Source organism: Rhinoraja longicauda, chromosome 16, assembly GCF_053455715.1.
Source record: "Rhinoraja longicauda isolate Sanriku21f chromosome 16, sRhiLon1.1, whole genome shotgun sequence".
Taxonomy (NCBI): domain Eukaryota; kingdom Metazoa; phylum Chordata; class Chondrichthyes; order Rajiformes; family Arhynchobatidae; genus Rhinoraja; species Rhinoraja longicauda.
This window is the reverse complement of record NC_135968.1, coordinates 3,321,986-3,340,472: the sequence shown is the minus strand read 5'-3', so window position 1 is coordinate 3,340,472 and position 18,487 is coordinate 3,321,986. Positions and strand designations below refer to the sequence as shown.

The following is an 18,487-nucleotide window of genomic DNA, read 5'->3' as shown; positions in this document are numbered from 1 at the left end:
CAGCGCCCCCACCGGCCGGGAGGTTCCCTGCGCCTGTTTAACGGGCGGCTGTGCAGCGCCCCATCGGCTCTGTAGGGCCCCAACCGGCCGGGAGGTCCCGCAACTCCCGTCTAACGGTAGGCAGCAGCGCCCCCACCGGCCGGGAGGTCCCGCAGCGCCTGTTTAACGGGCGGCAGCAGCGCGCCCGAAAGGTTGGGAGGTCCCGCAACGCTTGTTTATTGGCAGCTGCAGCGCCCCTACCGGCTTGGAGGTCCCGCAACCCCCGTCTAACGGTCGGCAGCCGCGCCCCCATCGGCTGGGATGTCCCGCAACGCCTGTTTATCGGCAGCTGCACCGCCACTACCGGCGGGGAGGTCCCGCAGCGCCTCTCTAAAGGGCAGCTGCAGCGCCCCCACCGGCCGGGAGGTGGATCGTCAACGCCCCGCTCCGTCTGACAGGAGGCGGCCAGCTGGTTGCAGCGCTACCATTGCGCTCGAAGCACTGGGAGAACCACGCTCCTGGCACTGGGCATTCACAGCGTCCCCACCATTCTTCCTCACCCACCTTCCCTTTTCCCTCCCACCCCTTATCTGCCTCCCTTCCTCGCTCCTCTGCCCCTCATGTGGAAAAGACTGCGGCGTTTTCATTCAAAAATATATTTTATAGTAAAAATCTAAAATGTAGAAATCCCCTAAAGGGGGATTGCACGTAAGGCCAAAAGGCGTGACGCACGGAGTTGCTCAAACCATCTGGAGGACAGGGCAGCTTCCGGCATACACTTGCAACACACGTTCATTCTTATCTTGAAAAAAAAAGCCAAAATGGTCAATTTTTGTGCTGTAAAAAAAGAGGAAGAAGCTGGAGGATCCGGCAGAGGGAGAGGAACGTGGGGAGGAGGAGGAGGGCTGCAAACCTCACGGACGCAAGAAGCAGCTGGGACGACGTCTGGCCAGCCGTCGGGAGAAGGGGAAACGTGGCCGGGAAGGGAGGCAGGAGAGCAAAGCCCAGAAGTAGAGGGCCACCGACCGGTGGTGGGTGGGAGAAGACGAGGAGAAAAGGACGGGGTTGAGCGAGCTGGGAGAGGAGCAGTGGGAAGAACCCGAGCCGAGGGGCCTGGAGGGACTGCAGGGACAGAAGCAGCAAGCGCTGGAGGTCGGCGACCCGCCTGAGGGCTAAGGGACCAGGGAGCTATGCTTAACCGCCTTGGAGGAGGAGGAGGAGGCGGTGGAAGAGGAAGAGGGGCAGATTGTCGAGCCCGAGGGGGAGAGGCTGATAGGCAGCGGAGGCCGAGCAGCAGCTAGAGCTGGGCTGGGCGCTGGGAGCCAAGGCGGAGGACCGGACCAGGCCACGGCTCTGCTCGGCAGCCCCAACCACGAGGTGTTGATTTCCAAGTGGACACGGAGCTCGGCTGGCAGAAATGGCGAGCGGGAAGAAGGGCTGGGGGGGCCAACAGGAGCGGCGAGGGGCCGAAGAGCCGCGGGAAGCTAGGACGCCGCGCTTGGTGGAGGGCAGGAACGAGAAGAGGAACGCAGCATTCAACTGCACCACCCTCTCAATTTTTGTTTTTTTTTGTACAGCTGGCAAATTAATTTCGTTCGGTAAAACGAATGACAATAAAAAAAAAGCTATTCTGTAAATTAGGACCGACTAATTGTTCCACAAAAGGCGAAGCAAAGAGCTGCACTCAAACCCATAGAGTGATTGCCTGCGGTACAGCGGGGCCCCCCCAGAAGGCGTGGCAACAGTACGGGTCCGCGGTCATCAGCTCGCCTGCTGCGCGCGCAACAAGTCAAGATGTTCAAGATGTGCAGACACAAAGCGCCGGAGCGGCTCAGCTGGTCGGGCAGCATCTATCGGAGAAAGCTCCCGGTCCTAAACGCCCCCATCCCGGTTCTCCACAGATGCTGCCCGACCCGCTGCGTCTCCAGCACTTTGCAACCAGCGTCTGCAGTTACATGATTGCAATATCTACAGCAACACCAGCACAGGCTCAGCCACGTCCACTAACACATGCAGCGCGCGCGCCCTCGACACCCGTACCGCCGACACCTGCACCGCGCGCCCTCGACGCCCGCAGCGCGCCCCCGACACCCGCACCCCGACACCTGCACCGCGCGCCCCCGACACCCGCAGCGCGCACCCCCGACACCTGCACCGCGCGCCTCCGACGCCCGCAGCGCGCCCCCGACACCCGCACCGCGCGCCCCCGACACCAGCACCGCGGACAATTGCACCGCGCGCCCCTGATCTTCCCGCGCTTTTGCGACGCCTCGTGCGGCGGTTGCTCTCCCACCCCGCGCCTGCGCACTGGCTCAGTCCTCCCACCCCACGCCTGCGCACTGACCCAGTCCTCCCACCCCGCGCCTGCGCAGCGGCACGGTCCTCCCACCCGCGCCTGCGCACTTCCCCCCCCCCCCCCCCCAGGCCGCCGCCGCCGCCATGTCACTGGGCGACGACGCGCTTGTGTGCAACTTCGCCCGCTGCCGCGCCCGCCTGTCCGGCTTCGCCTGGGTCACCGCCTGTTCCCACGTCTTCTGCGACCAGCACGGCAGCGGCGAGTTCAGCCGCTCCCCCGCCCTCTGCCCCGCCTGCCGCAGTGCCCTGGCCGGCAAACTCGACATCGTCCGCACACAACTCTGCCCCAGCGAGGAGTACAAGGCCATGGTGCTGGCCGGCCTCAAGCCCGAACTCGTACTCGACATCGCCGCCCGGGCCCTCGCCTTCTGGACCTACCAGGTAGCGGGACACTGCCCTGGGGGCACGGGTGGGGGGGTACACAGGGAGCAGAGGGCAGAGGGGGTGGGGGACACAGGGGGGGGGGGCAGAGGTACACAGTGGGGCAGAGGTACAGGGGTGGGGGACAGGGACTGGGGCAGAGGGACACGGGGTGGGGGACACGGGGCGGGGTACAGGGGGTGGCGGACAGGAGGTGGGGACGGGGGTGGGGGACACGGGGTGGGGGACAGGAGGTGGGGGACGGGGAGGGGACAGGTGGTGGGGACAGGGGCTGGGGATAGGGGACAGGGACTGGGTGCACAGAGGGTGGGGTACAGGGGGTGAGTTACATGGGGCTGTGGTACAGGAGGGGTGAGGGGCTGGGGTAGAGGTGGTACAGGGGATTGGGGTAGGGGGGTTGGGTACAGTGGGGGTGAGGTACAGGGGATTGGGTACAGGGTGGGGTACAGGGGGCTCAGGTGAAGGGGCTGGGGTACAGGGTGATGCGGAGTACAAGGCCATGGTGTTGGCTGGCCTGAAGGTACCAGGTCGGGGGCGAGGGACTGTGGGGCTGGAGGGAGGGGGTAGAGGGACTGGGTCTGTGGGGCTGGAGGGAGGGGTTAGAGGGGTGTGAGGGACTGGGTCTGTGGGGCTGGAGGGAGGGGGTAGAGGGGTGTGAGGGACTGGGTCTGTGGGGCTGGAGGGAGGGGGTAGAGGGGTGTGAGGGACTGGGTCTGTGGGGCTGGAGGGAGGGGGTAGAGGGGTCAAGTCAAGTCAAGTTATTTGTATAGCACATTTAAAAACAACCCACGTTGACCAAAGTGCTGTACATCTGACCAGGAAAAAAAAAGAAACATACAGTGGCAGGCAGCCAAACACAACGGCGCGGCCATCTTGAACAAAATGTTAATTCAATCACCCACAGTCCAACAATAAAAGCACTAAACAGGCACCCAAAATTACCCAACCCCAAAAACCCCCCAAAACACAGTCCAACAATAAAAGCATTAAATAGGCATTCAAATCACACACCCCAAAACCCCCAAAAACACAGTCCAACAATAAAAGCATCAAACAGGCACTCAAACCACCCAACCCCAAAAACACACAAAAAAGAAACATCCATCAAAGAAACATCCATCACAGTGAGTCTCCTCCAGTCCTCTCTCTCCTCACTGTGATGGAAGGCCACAATGTCTTTCCCTTCTCCTGCTGTCCTCGCCCGCAGTCAGGTTGTTGTGGTTGCAGGCCGCACCGGACGGTCCACAGCGGGCCAAGCCCAAGGCGAGTCGCGTCGCAGCCGCTCCCGCAGCCTCCGAAGACGGCCGGCTCCGCTGATGAAAAGTCCGATCCGGGGCGGGCGAACACGCTGCTGCTGCCGCTGTTGCTGCACGTCGGGGCGGTCGTGGCTCCCGACGTTGAAGCCCCCGCCCAGCAGAGAAATATCCCGCGGCCATCTTAGGCCGCGCCGGACGGTGAAATGTCCGAGCCCCAAGCCCCGCGATCCGGGGCGGGCGAACACGCTGCCGCTGCCGGAGCTCCCGATGTCGGCATCCACGCGGCCCGAGTCTAAGGCGAGTCGCAGCTGCTCCCGCAGCCTCCGAAGACGGCCGGCTCCGGTGATGGTAAGTCCGATCCGCGGGCTCTGCGAACCAGAGCCCCGGAGGCCGCCAGCTCCAGGAGTTGGGCCGATGGTAGGCCGCAGCAGGAACGGAGACACGGCCCAGAAAACAAAGGTCGGGCCTCCGTTCTGAAGGGACACATATTTACAGTGTTAGTTTCCCCCTCCCCCCCACATACACACATAGTATATAAACACAAAAACACCACATCACAACTACAATTAAGACAACAAAAAACAACAAAAACACAAAGGTGTGAGGGACTGGGTCTGTGGGGCTGGAGGGAGGGGGTAGAGGGGTGTGAGGGACTGGTGCTGGAGGGAGGGGGTAGAGGGACTGGGTCTGTGGGGCTGGAGGGAGGGGGTAGACGGACTGGGTCTGTGGGGCTGGAGGGAGGGGGTAGAGGGACTGGGTCTGTGGGGCTGGAGGGAGGGGGTAGAGGGACTGGGTCTGTGGGGCTGGAGGGAGGGGGTAGAGGGGTGCAAGGGACTGGGTCTGTGGGGGTAGAGGGGGGAATCCGCGCCAACCAGCGATCCCCGCACATTAACTATCCTACACACATTGGGGACAATTTACAATCTTCACTGAAACCAATTAACCTACAAACCTGCGTGCCTTTGGAGTGTGGGAGGAAACCCACGCAGGGCACAGAGAGAACGTGCAAACTCCGTACAGACAGCATCCGTGGTCAGGATGGATCCCGGGTCTGTGGCGCTGTGAGGCAGCAAGTCTCCTGCTGCACCATCTTGCTGCTCTTAATTCTACTCCTATCAATTATGAACTTTAGAAAGGAAATGAGTAGGAATTTCTCTCGTCAGAGGGTGGTGAATGTGCAATTTATTGCCACAGAAGGCAAAGTCATTTGGGTATTTGTAAGATAGATTCTTGATTAGTACGGGTGTTAGGGGTTAAGGCACGAGAATGGGGCTGAGAGAGGAAGATAGATCAGCCATGATTGAATGGTGGAGTAGATCTGAGGGGCTGAATGGCCTAATTCTGCTCCTATCACTGATGAGCTGGGATCAAGTGTATCCCTGGAGGAGTTTCAGGAGAATGGGGATAGGAAGCAGAGGGAGAGATCAGGGGAGGGTGTGAGTGGACCCTCTAGGTCCCTGTGCTGGGCTGCAGGCTTTAGTTTAGATTATTGTCACGTGTACCGAGGTACAGTGAAAAGCTTTTGTCGCGTGCTAACCAGTCAGCAGAAAGACAACACAGCAGAAGTCAGCAGAAAGTCAATAACATTTAGTGCAAGATAAAGCCAGCAAAGTCCGATCAAGGATAGTCCGAGGGTCACCAAAGAGGTAGATGGTAGTTCAGGACCGCTGTCTGGTTGTGGTAGGATGGTTCAGTTGCCTGATAACAGCTGGGAAGAAACTGCCCCTGAATCTGGAGGTGTGCGTTTTCAGAGTTCTGTACCTCTTGCCTGATGAAGGAGGGGAGAAGTGGGAGCGACCCGTCCCTGAATATGCTGCTGGCCTTGCCGAGGCAGTGCGAGGTGTAGATGGAGTCAGTGGAAGGGAGGTTGGTTTGTGTGTGCGATGGTCTGGGCTGCGTCCACAACTCTCTGAAATTTCTTGCGGTCTCGGATGGAGCTGTTCCCAAACCGTGCCGCGATGCATCCCGATGAAACGCGCTCTCCGGCACGCGTGCGATGCGGGAGGCGAGAGTGTGGGGTCCTCGTTCCAGGCTGCCGTGTGTAATAGGTCCCAGTGCCGGACGCCCAGCCCTGAGCCCAGCCCTCTCCCGCAGATCCACCAGGAGCGGATGTACCAGGAGTACTCGTACAGCAAGGCGGAGGGGCGTCTGCGCCAGATGGAGAAGATGTACACCCAGCAGATCCAGGGCAAGGACCTGGAGGTGAGCAACAGCCGGGGGGAGGTGAGCTCGCTGAAGAAGCTGCTGGACGAGTACAAGACCAAGTACGGGGAGATGTGCGAGAAGCTGTTCGAGAGGAACCGCCAGTACCAGCGGCTACAGGGGCTGTACGACAGTCTGCGGCTACGCAGCATGGCCCTGGCCGGAGAGGGAGAGGGGGCCGCAGCCAGCTACGGGCTGACCGCAGGTACGGACACTGACCGACAGCAGGTACGGATACTGACCGCAGGTACGGACACTGACCGACCGCAGGTACAGGGGCTGTACGACAGTCTGCGGCTACACAGCATGGCCCTGGCCGGAGAGGGAGAGGGGGCCGCAGCCAGCTACGGGCTGACCGCAGGTACGGACACTGACCGCAGGTACGGACACTGACCGACCGCAGGTACAGGGGCTGTATAACAGTCTGCGGCTACGGAGCATGGCCCTGGCCGGAGAGGGAGAGGGCCGCAGCCAGCTACGGGCTGACCGCAGGTACGGACACTGACCGCAGGTACGGACACTGACCGACCGCAGGTACAGGGGCTGTATAACAGTCTGCGGCTACGCAGCATGGCCCTGGCCGGAGAGGGAGAGGGGGCCGCAGCCAGCTACGGGCTGACCGCAGGTACGGACACTGACCGACAGCAGGTACAGAGACTGACCGCAGGTACGGATACTGACCGCAGGTACAGAGACTGACCGACCGCAGGTACAGAGACTGACCGCAGGTACAGAAACTGACCGACCGCAGGTACGGACACTGACCGACCGCAGGTACGGACACTGACCGACCGCAGGTACGGACACTGACCGACCGCAGGTACGGACACTGACCGACCGCAGGTACGGACACTGACCGACGGCAGGTACGGACACTGACCGACCGCAGGTACGGACACTGACCGACCGCAGGTACAGAGACTGACCGCAGGTACGGACACTGACCGCAGGTACAGAGACTGACCGCAGGTACACTGACCGACCGCAGGTACAGAGACTGACCGCAGGTACAGAGACTGACTGACCACAGGTACGGATACTGACCGACCGCAGGTACGGAAACTGACCACAGGTACGGATACTGACCGACCGCAGGTACGGACACTGACCGCAGGTACAGAGACTGACCGACCGCAGGTACGGACACTGACCACAGGTACGAATACTGACCGACCGCAGGTACAGAGACCGACTGCAGGTACGGACACTGACCGACCGCAGGTACAGAGACTGACCGCAGGTACGGACACTGACCGAGCACAGGCACAGGGCCTGTACGACAGCGAGGCTACGCAGTATGGCCCTGGCCGGAGAGGGAGAGGGGGGCCTTCGACAAGGTCCCACATAGGAGATTATTCGGCAAAATTAGTGCACATGGTATTGGAGGTAAGGTACTGACATGGATAGAAAATTGGTTAGCACGCGACAAAAGCTTTTCACTGTACCTCGGTACACGTGACAATAATCTAAACTAAACCCTGCAGCCCTGGGATTAAAAGTACCATTAGCAAATTTGCAGTTGATACAAAGCTGGGTGGCAGTGTGAACTGTGAGGAAGATGCTATGAGGTTGCAGGGTGACTTGGACAGGTTGTGTGAGTGGGCGGATGCATGGCAGATGCAGTTTAATGTGGATAAGTGTGAGGTTATCCACTTTGGTGGTAAGATTAGGAAGGTGGAGTATTATCTGAATGGTGTCAAGTTAGGAAAAGGGGACGTACAACGAGATCTGGGTGTCCTAGTGCATCAGTCACTGAAAGGAAGCATGCAGGTACAGCAGGTAGTGAAGAAAGCCAATGGAATGTTGATCTTCATAACAAGGGGAGTTGAGTATAGGTCCTTCTGCAGTTGTACAGGGCCCTAGTGAGACCGCACCTGGAATACTGTGTGCAGTTTTGGTCCCCAAATTGGAGGAAGGATATTCTTGCTATTGAGGGCGTGCAGCGTACGTTTACTAGGTTAATTCCCGGAATGGCGGGACTGTCATATGTTGAAAGACTGGAGCGACTAGGCTTGTATACACTGGAATTTAGAAGGATGAGAGGGGATCTTATCGAAACGTACAAGATTATTAAGGGGTTGGACACGTTAGAGGCAGGAAACATGTTCCCAATGTTGGGGGAGTCCAGAACCAGGGGCCACAGTTTAAGAATAAGGGGTAGGCCATTTAGAACTGAGATGAGGAGAAACTTTTTCAGTCAGAGAGTTGTAAATCTGTGGAATTCTCTGCCTCAGAAGGCAGTGGAGGCCAGTTCTCTGAATGCATTCAAGAGAGAGCTAGATAGAGCTCTTAAGGATAGCGGAGTCAGGGGGTATGGTGAGAAGGCAGGAACGGGGTACTGATTGTGGATGGTCAGCCACGATCACATTGAATGGCGGTGCTGGCTCGACGGGCCAAATGGCCTCCTCCTGCACCTGTTGTCTATTGTCGCAGCCGGCTACGGGCTGACCGCAGGTACGGGGTAATAACTGACCGCAGGTACGGGCTAATGACCAACTGCAGGTACGGACACTGACCGCAGGTACGGACACTGCCCACAGGTACGGACACTGAGCGCAGGTACGGACACTGACCGCAGGTACGGACACTGACCGCAGGTACGGACACTGACCGCAGGTACGGACACTGACTGATCACAGGTCCGGACACTGACCGACCGCAGGTACAGGGGCTGTACGACAGCGCAGCTACACAGCATGGCCCTGGCCGGAGAGGGGGCCGGGGCCGCAGCCGGCTACGGGCCGACCGCAGGTACGGACACTGACCGACCGCAGGTACGGACACTGACCAACCGCAGGTACGGAGATCGACCGCAGGTACGGAGACAGACCGCAGGTATGGGCTGATGGACCACAGGTACGGAGGCCGACCGCAGGTATGGAGACTGACCGACCGCAGGTACGGAGACAAACCGCAGGTACGGAGATGTACCGCAGGTATGGGCTGATGGACCACAGGTACGGAGACCGACCACAGGTATGGAGATCGATCGCAGGAACGAAGACTGACTGACCACAGGTATGGGGACTGACCGCAGGTACGAGGACCGACCGCAGGTATGGAGACTGACCGCAGGTATGGGCTGATGGACCGCAGGTATGGGGACTGACCGCAGGTATGGGCTGACCGACCGCAGGTATGGGGACTGACCGACCGCAGGTATGGGGACTGACCGACCGCAGGTACAGGGACTGACCGCAGGTATGGGGACTGACCGACCGACCGCAGGTACAGGGACTGACCGCAGGTATGGAGACAAACCGCAGGTACAGGGACTGACCGCAGGTACAGGGACTGACCGCAGGTACGGAGACAAACCGCAGGTACGGAGATCGACTGCAGGTATGGGCTGATGGACCACAGGTACGGAGACTGACCACAGATATGGAGATCGATCGCAGGAACGAAGACTGACTGACCGCAGGTATGGGCAGATGGACCGCAGGTACGGAGACCGACCGCAGGTACGGGGACTGACCGCAGGTATGGGCTGATGGACCGCAGGTATGGAGACTGACCGCAGGTATGGGCTGATGGACCGCAGGTATGGAGACTGACCGCAGGTATGGAGACTGACTGCAGGTATGGGCTGATGGACCGCAGGTATGGAGACTGTCCGCAGGTATGGGCTGATGGACCGCAGGTATGGAGACCGACCGCAGGTATGGGGACTGACCGCAGGTATGGGGAGTGACCGCAGGTATGGAGACCGACCGCAGGTATGGGCTGATGGACCACAGGTATGGGGACTGACCGCAGGTATGGAGACTGACCGACCGCAGGTATGGGGACTGACCGCAGGTATGGAGACTGACTGACCGCAGGTATGGAGACTGACCGCAGGTATGGGCTGATGGACCACAGGTTTGGAGACTGACCGCAGGTATGGGGACTGACCGCAGGTATGGAGACTGACCGACCGCAGGTATGGGGACTGACCGCAGGTATGGAGACTGACCGACCGCAGGTACGGAGACTGACCGCAGGTACGGAGACTGACCGACCGCAGGTACGGGGACTGACCGACCGCAGGTACGGAGACTGACCGCAGGTACGGAGACTGACCGACCGCAGGTACGGAGACTGACCGACCGCAGGCACAGGTGCCTAACTCAGGGAAGGGGGGGGGGTGGCGACAAAATGACTGCAGGTACGGGGGGTGGACGACTGTGGGTAGGGTGGGAATGGTGGGGGTCAGAGCGGGGTCGTTGTCACGGGGTCGAGGGTCAGTTCGGGGTCTGAGGGTCGGGGTTGTGCGTCGGGCCGAGGGTCAGGGGTCATGAGCACGCTCTCACTGATCATTCCCCCCCCCCCCCCGCAGGCCCTTCTGGAAAGTTCCCCGGGGCGGAGCCGCCTCCTCGGGGGGCCACAGGTGGGGGAGACTTCCATTTCCGCCCCTCCTTCTTCGGCTCGCCCGGCGCGGAACGATCCGGCAGCTTCTTCAACTTCTCCCCCACAGAAGAGCACGAGCAGCTGGCAGCGGCCGGGCACGGGCACGGCTTCACCCTCAAACACGCGTGAGACCCCTCACCGAGCCCCCCATCCCCACAGCCCCCACCGGCCGGGCACCGGGCACGGCTTCACCATCAAACACGCGTGAGACCCCCCCCTCACCGAGCCCCCCATCCCCACACCTCCACACCGGCCGGGCCCGGCTTCACCATCAAACGTGCGTGAGACCCCTCACCGAGCCCCCAATCCCCACACCTCCACACCGGCCGGGCCCGGCTTCACCCTCAAACACGCGTGAGACCCCTCACCGAGCCCCCAATCCCCACACCTCCACACCGGCCGGGCACGGGCACGGCTTCACCCTCAAACATGCGTGAGACCCCTCACCGAGCCCCCCATCCCCACAGCCCCCACCCCACACCGGCCGGGCACGGGCACGGCTTCACCCTCAAACACGCGTGAGACCCCTCACCGAGCCCCCAATCCCCACACCTCCACACCGGCCGGGCCCGGCTTCACCCTCAAACACGCGTGAGACCCCTCACCGAGCCCCCACCGGCCAGGCATGGCTTCACCCTCAAACGCGCGTGACACCCCCCCCCTCCCTCACCGAGCCCCCCATTCCCCCCCCCATCCCCACACGCCCCCACCCACTTCACCCTCAAACGCGGACCGAGCCCCCCACTCACCCTGACCCGCCCCCTCCCCACATCAGCAGGGCCCAGGATCACCCCCTCTTCACACTCCACCCCCCACCCCTCTCCCCACACCCACCCCCCCATCCCCTTCACACCCCCCGCCCCCTCTCCCCACTCACCCCCATCCTCCCTCCCTCCGCTGCCGCACTCTCCCACACACTCACCCCCATCCCCCCCTCCCCTCACTCCCCACCACCCCGCCCCTCTCTCCCCACACTCACCCCCATCCTCCCTCCCTCCCCACCCCTCCACTGCCGCCCTCTCCCCACACTCACCCCCCATCCCCATCCCCTTCACTCCCCACCACCCCGCCCCTCTCTCCCAACACTCACCCCCCATCCCCATCCCCTCCCCTCACTCCCCACCACCCCCGCCCCTCTCCCCACTCACCCACTCACCCCCCATCCTCCCTCCCCCCCCCCCCCATCCCCCCCCCCTCACTCCCCACCCCTCCACTGCCTCCCTCTCCCCACACCCTCCCCCCTCACCCACCAGGCCTGGAAACAGCTTCACATTCAAGCGGGTGTGAGACCCTCCCCTCACCTTTCCCCCCACCCACACTCCCCAGCACCAGACCCCTCTCTCTTCCCCCTCCCTCCCCCCCTGTGTTCCGTGACGTTGCACCCAATAAACTTGTTTTGTTGACGTCCATCAGCCTCATCCTTCTGGGGGAAGACGAGGGGAGGGGGAGGATGGATTAGGGAGGGGAAAGAGACGAGGGGGAGGGGACAGAGGTTGGGGGGAGGAATTTGAGAGATGGGGAGTGGGGCACAGAATGGGGGGTTGCAGGAGGCAAGGTTGGAGGGAGGGGAGAGGTTTAGAGGGGGAAGAGGGTTAAAGGGGGGAAGGGTTAGAGGGGGGGAAGGGTTAGAGGGGGGGGAAGGGTTAGAGGGGGGAAGGGTTAGAGGGGGGGGAAGGGTTAGAGGGGGGTTTAGTGGGAGGAGAGACGGTTAGGGGGAGAGGGGGAGGTTTAGAGGGGGAGAGGGGAGGAGGGTTAATGGGGGGAGGTTTAGAGGGTTGGAGGGGCTAGAGGGGAGAAGGTTTAGAGGTGGAGACGGTTGGGGGGCAGAGGGTTAGAGATGGAGGAGGGTTGAGGGGGGAGGTTTAGAGGGGGTGAAAGGTTTAAGGGAAGAGGGTGAAGTTTAAGAGGAGGGAGAGAGGTTTGGGGGGAGGGGTTTAGGGGAGAGGGTTAAAGGGGGGGGTTAATGGAGAGGGTTAAACGGGAGGTTAGGGGAGAGGGTTAAACGGGGGGGTTAAGGGAGAGGGTTAAACGGGGGGGTTAGGGGAGAGGGTTAAACGGGGGGGTTACGGGGTAGGGAGAGGGTTTAAACGGGGGGGTTAGGGGAGAGGGTTAAAGGGAGGAGGGGTGAGGGTTAAATGGGGAGGGTTTAGGGGGAGAGGGGGGTTGGGGTTAGGGGGGAGAATCCCGACCAGACTCCCAGGGGCGAGTTGAGCAGTGAAGAAGCTCCCATTGAACCAACGACACTTTATTAACCACAAACACTTGGACAGTCGGCAAAAGTCAAACCCGACCCAACCCCAGCAGAGAAACAGCCGGAAAACCCACAAACCTTCACCACGGTAGCAGAGCGGAGAGACATAGGCAGGGACGGGGGGAGACATGGGCAGGGACAGACTTGGACAGGGACGGGGGGGAGACATGGGCAGGGACGGGGGGAGACGTGGGCAGGGACAGGGGGAGAGAAGGCAGATCAGACCAGAGCACCTCACCCCCACCCCGGCCCCCTCGTCTCCCCACCCCGGCCCCCTCGTCTCCCCACCCCGGCCCCCTCGTCTCCCCATCCCGGCCCCCTCGTCCCCCCCACCCCAGCCCCGCTCCCCACCCCGGCCCCCTCGTCCCCCCCACCCCGCGCCCCACCCCGGCCCCCTCGTCTCCCCACCCCGGCCCCCCCCCCGACCCCCCACCCCAGCCCCCCCGTCTCCCCACCCCCCCCGTCTCCCCACCCCAGCCCCGCTCCCCACCCCGGCCCCCTCGTCCACCCACCCCAGCCCCCTCGTCTCCCCACCCCGGCCCCCTCGTCTCCCCACCCCGGCCCCCTCGTCTCCCCACCCCGGCCCCCTCGTCGCCCCACCCCGGCCCCCTCGTCCACCCACCCAGGCCCCCTCGTCTCCCCACCCCGGCCCCCTCGTCCACCCACCCTGACCCCCTCGTCTCCCCACCCCGGCCCCCCTCGTCTCCCCACCCCGGCCCCCTCGTCTCCCCATCCCAGCCACACCAACAGTGGCCCTCTCACGTAATCTTCCCCCCAACCCCATCTCTCTCTTGCCCAGCCCCCTCGTCTCCCCCCACCCCAGTCACACCAACACTGGCCCTCCCACATCCCCCCTTCCTCCAAACCTTTCCCATTCCACACCCCCCCCCCCCAGAACTGTACACGGACCCCCCCCCAGAACTGTACATGGATCCCCCCCCCCAGAACTGTACACGGATCCCCCCCCCCCAGAACTGTAGATGGACCTCCCCCTAGAACTGTACATCGACCCCCCCCAGAACTGTACACGGACCCCCCCCCCCCAGAACTGTACACGGACCTACCCCCCCCAGAACTGAACACCCCCTCCCCCAAGAACTGGACACAGAGCCCTCCCCCCTTCCCTCCCCCAGAGCTGGAGACCCCCTCTGTGTGGGTTGAGGGGTGGGTGGAGTGAGTGGGCCAGTGTGGGGTTGTGTGTGTGGGGTGGGTGGGCCAGTGTGGGGTTGTGTGTGTGGGCCAGTGTGGGGTTGAGGGGTGGGTGGACCAGTGTGGGTTGTGTGTGTGGGGTGGGTGGGCCAGTGTGGGGTTGAGGGGTGGGTGGGCCAATGTGGGTTGTGTGTGTGGGGTGGGTGGGCGCCGTGTGGGTTGTGTGTGTGGGGTTGTGTGTGTGGGGTTGTGTGTGTGGGGTTGTGTGTGTGGGGTTGTGTGTGTGGGGTTGTGTGTGTGGGGTTGTGTGTGTGGGGTTGTGTGTGTGGAGTGAGTGGGCCAGTGTGGGTTGTGTGTGTGGGGTGAGGGTTGTGTGTGTGGGGTTGTGTGTGTGGAGTGAGTGGGCCAGTGTGGGTTGTGTGTGTGGGGTTGTGTGTGTGGGGTTGTGTGTGGGGTGAGTGGGCCAGTGTGGGTTGTGTGTGTGGGGTTGTGTGTGTGGTGTGAGTGGGCCAGTGTGGGTTGTGTGTGTGGGTGTTGTGTGTGTGGGGTTGTGTGTGTGGGGTTGTGTGTGTGGGGTGAGTGGGCCAGTGTGGGTTGTGTGTGTGGGGTTGTGTGTGTGGGGTTGTGTGTGTGGAGTGAGTGGGCCAGTGTGGGTTTAGGGATGCAGCCAGACACGTGTCCTTTGACGCACTGAGTGGTGCCGCCCAGTGATCCCCCACCCCACACACACTGGGGACAGTTTACCTTTCCACCAAGTCAATTAACCTCCAAACCCGCACGTCTCTGGAGTGTGGGAGGAAACCAGAGCGCCCGGATAAAACCCACGCAGGTCACGGGGAGAACGTGCAAACACCGTACAGACAGCGCCTGTGGTCGGGATGGATCCGGGTCTCCGGCGCCCTGAGGCAGCAACTCCACCGCCGCGCCACCGTGCCGGACCGGCGCATCCCTGCGGAGGCGAGAGGTCCTGCGAGAGGAGGGGGGGTTGGGCGAGGGGTCCCGCGAGAGGAGGGGGGTTGTCCGTGGGGGTCTCGCCCTCACTCGGCACAGGGTCGGTGTGCCAGCACGGGGGCTGCCTGGCTGGCTGGACTCTGGCTCCTCCCGTTCACCAGCAGCAGCAGCGGGCTCTCCACGCGGACACCACCGAAGGCAAAGCACTGTGGGCAAAGGGCACAGGGTCAGAGCAGAGGGCACGGGGGTCAGGGGGTAGAGCAGAGGGCACGGGGTCAGAGCAGAAGGCAAAGGGCACAGGGTCAGCGCAGAGGGCACGAGGTCAGGGGGCAGAGCAGAGGGCATGGGGTCAGGGGGCAGAGGAGAGGGCATGCTGCAGAGCAGAGGGCACGGGTCACAGCAGAGGGCATGGGGTCGGGGTAGAGTAGAGGGCGATGGAGGAGGAGACGGAGAGAGGGCAGTGTCATGGTTCAGGGAGTAATCAGAGGGCCCAAGTCAAAGAGGATTGGGAGAGGTCAGGGGTGGATGGGGTCAGGGAGAGGTCATGGGTCGAGGAGGAGGATGGGAAGAGTTCGGGGTCAGGGATGGGCAGAGGGCGGGGGTCGGGTAGGGGGATGTATATTCAGGTGAAAGAAAGGGTCGGGGAAGGAGGGGTCGGGGAAGGAGGGGTCGGGGAGGGAGGAGTCTGGGGAGGGGTCAGGGAGGGAGGAGTCTGGGGAGGGGTCGAGGGGAGGGTGGGGTCGGGGAGGGAGGGGTCTGGGGAGGGTGGGGTCTGGGGGGAGGAGTCTGGGGGAGGAGGAGTCTGGGGGAGGGGGGGTGACTCACCTTGCCCTTGTGCTCCACACTGTGATGGGTGTAGAGGGGGCGTGGGATGGCGACGGTGTCTCCGATCAGCACCCCCCAGCTCTCCGCCATGTTGTAGACAGTCACGGCCACGCACGTGCCCTCCCCGTCCAGCAGGCCCAGGGTGCTGCCAGAGAGACCCACGTCACGCCCAGCAGCCCACGTCACCCCCACCCACGCACGTCACCCCACCCCCCCTCCCACATACGTCACCCCACCCCACACACGTGCCCTCCCCGTCCAGCAGGCCCAGGGTGCTGCCAGAGACCCACGTCACGCCAGCGGCCCACGTCACCCCCCCCCTCCCACACACGTCACCCCACCCCACACACGTGCCCTCCCCGTCCAGCAGGCCCAGGGTACTACCAGAGACCCACGTCACGCCCAGCGGCCCACATCACCCCCACCTATTGAGGCGTGCAGCATAGGTTTACCAGGTTAATTCCCGGAATGGCGGGACTGTCATATGTTGAAAGACTGGAGCGACTGGGCTTGTATACACTGGAATTTAGAAGGATGAGAGGGGATCTTATCGAAACGTATAAGATTATTAAGGGGTTGGACACGTTAGAGGCAGGAAACATGTTCCCAATGTTGGGGAGTCCAGAACCAGGGGCCACAGTTTAAGAATAAGGGGTCGGCCATTTAGAACGGAGATGAGGAAAAACTGTTTTAGTCAGAGTTGTGAATCTGTGGAATTCTCTGCCTCAGAGGGCAGTGGAGGCCAATTCTCTGAATGCATTCAAGAGAGAGCTAGATAGAGCTCTTAAGGACAGCGGAGTCAGGGGGTATGGGAGAAGGCAGGAACGGGGTACTGATTGAGAGTGATCAGCCATGATCACATTGAATGGCGGTGCTGGCTCGAAGGCCGAATGGCCTCCTCCTGCACCTGTTGTCTATTGTCACCCCCCACGCACGTCACCCCCCCCCCCCCCCACACATACGTGCCCTCCCCGTCCAGCAGCCCAGGGTACTACCAGAGACCCACGTCACGCCCAGCGGCCCATGTCACACCCCCCCCCCGAACACGTCACACCCCTCCCCCCACACCCACCCCCTCCCATGTCACACCCACTGGCTCAGCACCCTCACACTAGACCCCCCCCCTAAACACCCCGTCCACCATCACCCCAATCCACGCCCCCCCTCCACACGCTCACCTCTCGAGCACAATACAGCTCAGCATCAGGCCCTTCAGCCCACTATGTCCCTGCTATCGCCCTGACACCAGGTGAAACCCGTCCCCTCTGCCTGCCCGTGATCCGTGTCCCTCCATTCCCTGCGTGTCCACCGGCCCGTCCCACACCCCCCCAAACACCACTATCGTATCACCCCCGGCACCCTGTGTCCCCCCCCCCCCCCCCCCACTGTGGCAAATCACCCTGCCCCGCACCTCTCCGTTAAACGTTGCCTTTCACCTTCAACCTGTGCCCTCTAGTCTTTGACAGTCCCACCCTGGGGGGGGGGGGGGGGGGGGGAAGGTTCTGACTGTCGACCGTCTCTACACCCCTCGTAACTTCCACCCGGTCGGTCTCCCCCTCAACCTCCAACGTTCCGAGTAAACTATCCCAGTCTGTCCGACCTCTCCCTGCGGCCATTCGGCCCATCAAGTCTACTCAGCCATTCAATCATGTCCGATCTATCTCTCCCTCCGAACCCCGTTTTCCTGCCTTCTCCCTGTAACCCCCCGACTGATCAATAATCTATCTCTGCCTTAAAAATATCCACTGACGTGGCCTCCACAGCCTTCAGTGGCAAATCCCACAGATTCACCACCCTCTGGTGAAGACATTCCTCTTCATCTCCTTCCCAATCCAGTCAGTCCCTCCTCCCTCGCAGTTCCCCCCCCACCTCCTCCCATCCAACCCCCACCTTCTACCCCAGCCCCCACCCTCTGCCCGAGCCCGCACCCTCTCCCCCACCTCCAAGCCCCCTCCCCAGCCCCTCCCCCTCCAAGCCTCCTCCCCCACCCTCCAAGCCCCCTCCCCCAGCCCCCACCCTCTCCCCTTCCAAGCCCCCTCCCCCACCCTCCAAGCCCCCTCCCCCAGTCCCCACCCTCTGCCCCAGCCCCCACCCTCTCCCCCCTCAAGCCCTCTCCAACCCCCCTCCCCCACCCTCTACCCCTCCAAGCCCCCACCGTCCCCCCTCCAAGCCCCCACCCTCCCCCCTCCAAGCCCCCACCCTCTCCCCCTCTCGAAGCCCCCCCCTACCCCCCCCCCCCCGTGTACGTACAAGGGCACCTTCTCCTCGGTGGTGAGGCTGAAGACCACTTTGCCGAGGGTGGCGGTGCCGGGGTTGTTGCCGGGTCTGAGGGAGGTGAGGGGTCGCAGGGTGAGGGGGGTGGGGGGCCCGCTGGGGGTGGGGTACAGTCTGTCCTGGTGGCTGCGTTGCTCCCGCCGCGAGACTGGACATCAGCGCAGTCAGCCGCTTCTGCTTCAGCTGCCCCTGCACGGCGCACACACACGCATGGAGTCAGTGTGGACACACACATGCCAACACGGGGTCAGTGTGGACACACACACGCACACGCATGGGGTCAGTGTGGACACACACGGGGGTCATTGTGGACACACACACACGGGGGGGGGTCTGTGTGGACACACACACACACGGGGGGGGGGTCAGTGTGGACACACGCACACGCATGGGGTCAGTGTGGACACACACGGGGGTCAGTGTGGACACACACACACACACGGGGTCAGTGTGAACACACACACACACGGGG

The 18,487-nt window shown here is 62.4% G+C and overlaps 1 protein-coding gene and 1 long non-coding RNA gene across 2 annotated transcripts; one reads left to right on the top strand and one right to left on the bottom strand.

Moving 5' to 3' along the window:
- Positions 1-2,418: 2,418 nt before the first annotated feature.
- On the top strand, positions 2,419-10,694 carry ccnb1ip1 (cyclin B1 interacting protein 1). The gene is made up of 4 exons (XM_078413164.1): positions 2,419-2,715; positions 6,066-6,534; positions 6,685-6,798; positions 10,495-10,694. Exons 1-4 carry the CDS (start codon positions 2,419-2,421, stop codon positions 10,692-10,694), a joined length of 1,080 nt encoding a protein of 359 aa, XP_078269290.1.
- Positions 10,695-13,921: 3,227 nt separating this feature from the next.
- LOC144601079 (uncharacterized) lies at positions 13,922-18,225 on the bottom strand. Its single transcript, XR_013548236.1, has 3 exons — positions 17,992-18,225; positions 15,742-15,886; positions 13,922-15,122 (listed from the first exon to the last, which is right to left on the bottom strand). It is a non-coding gene; the product is annotated as an uncharacterized LOC144601079 (long non-coding RNA).
- Positions 18,226-18,487: the final 262 nt, after the last annotated feature.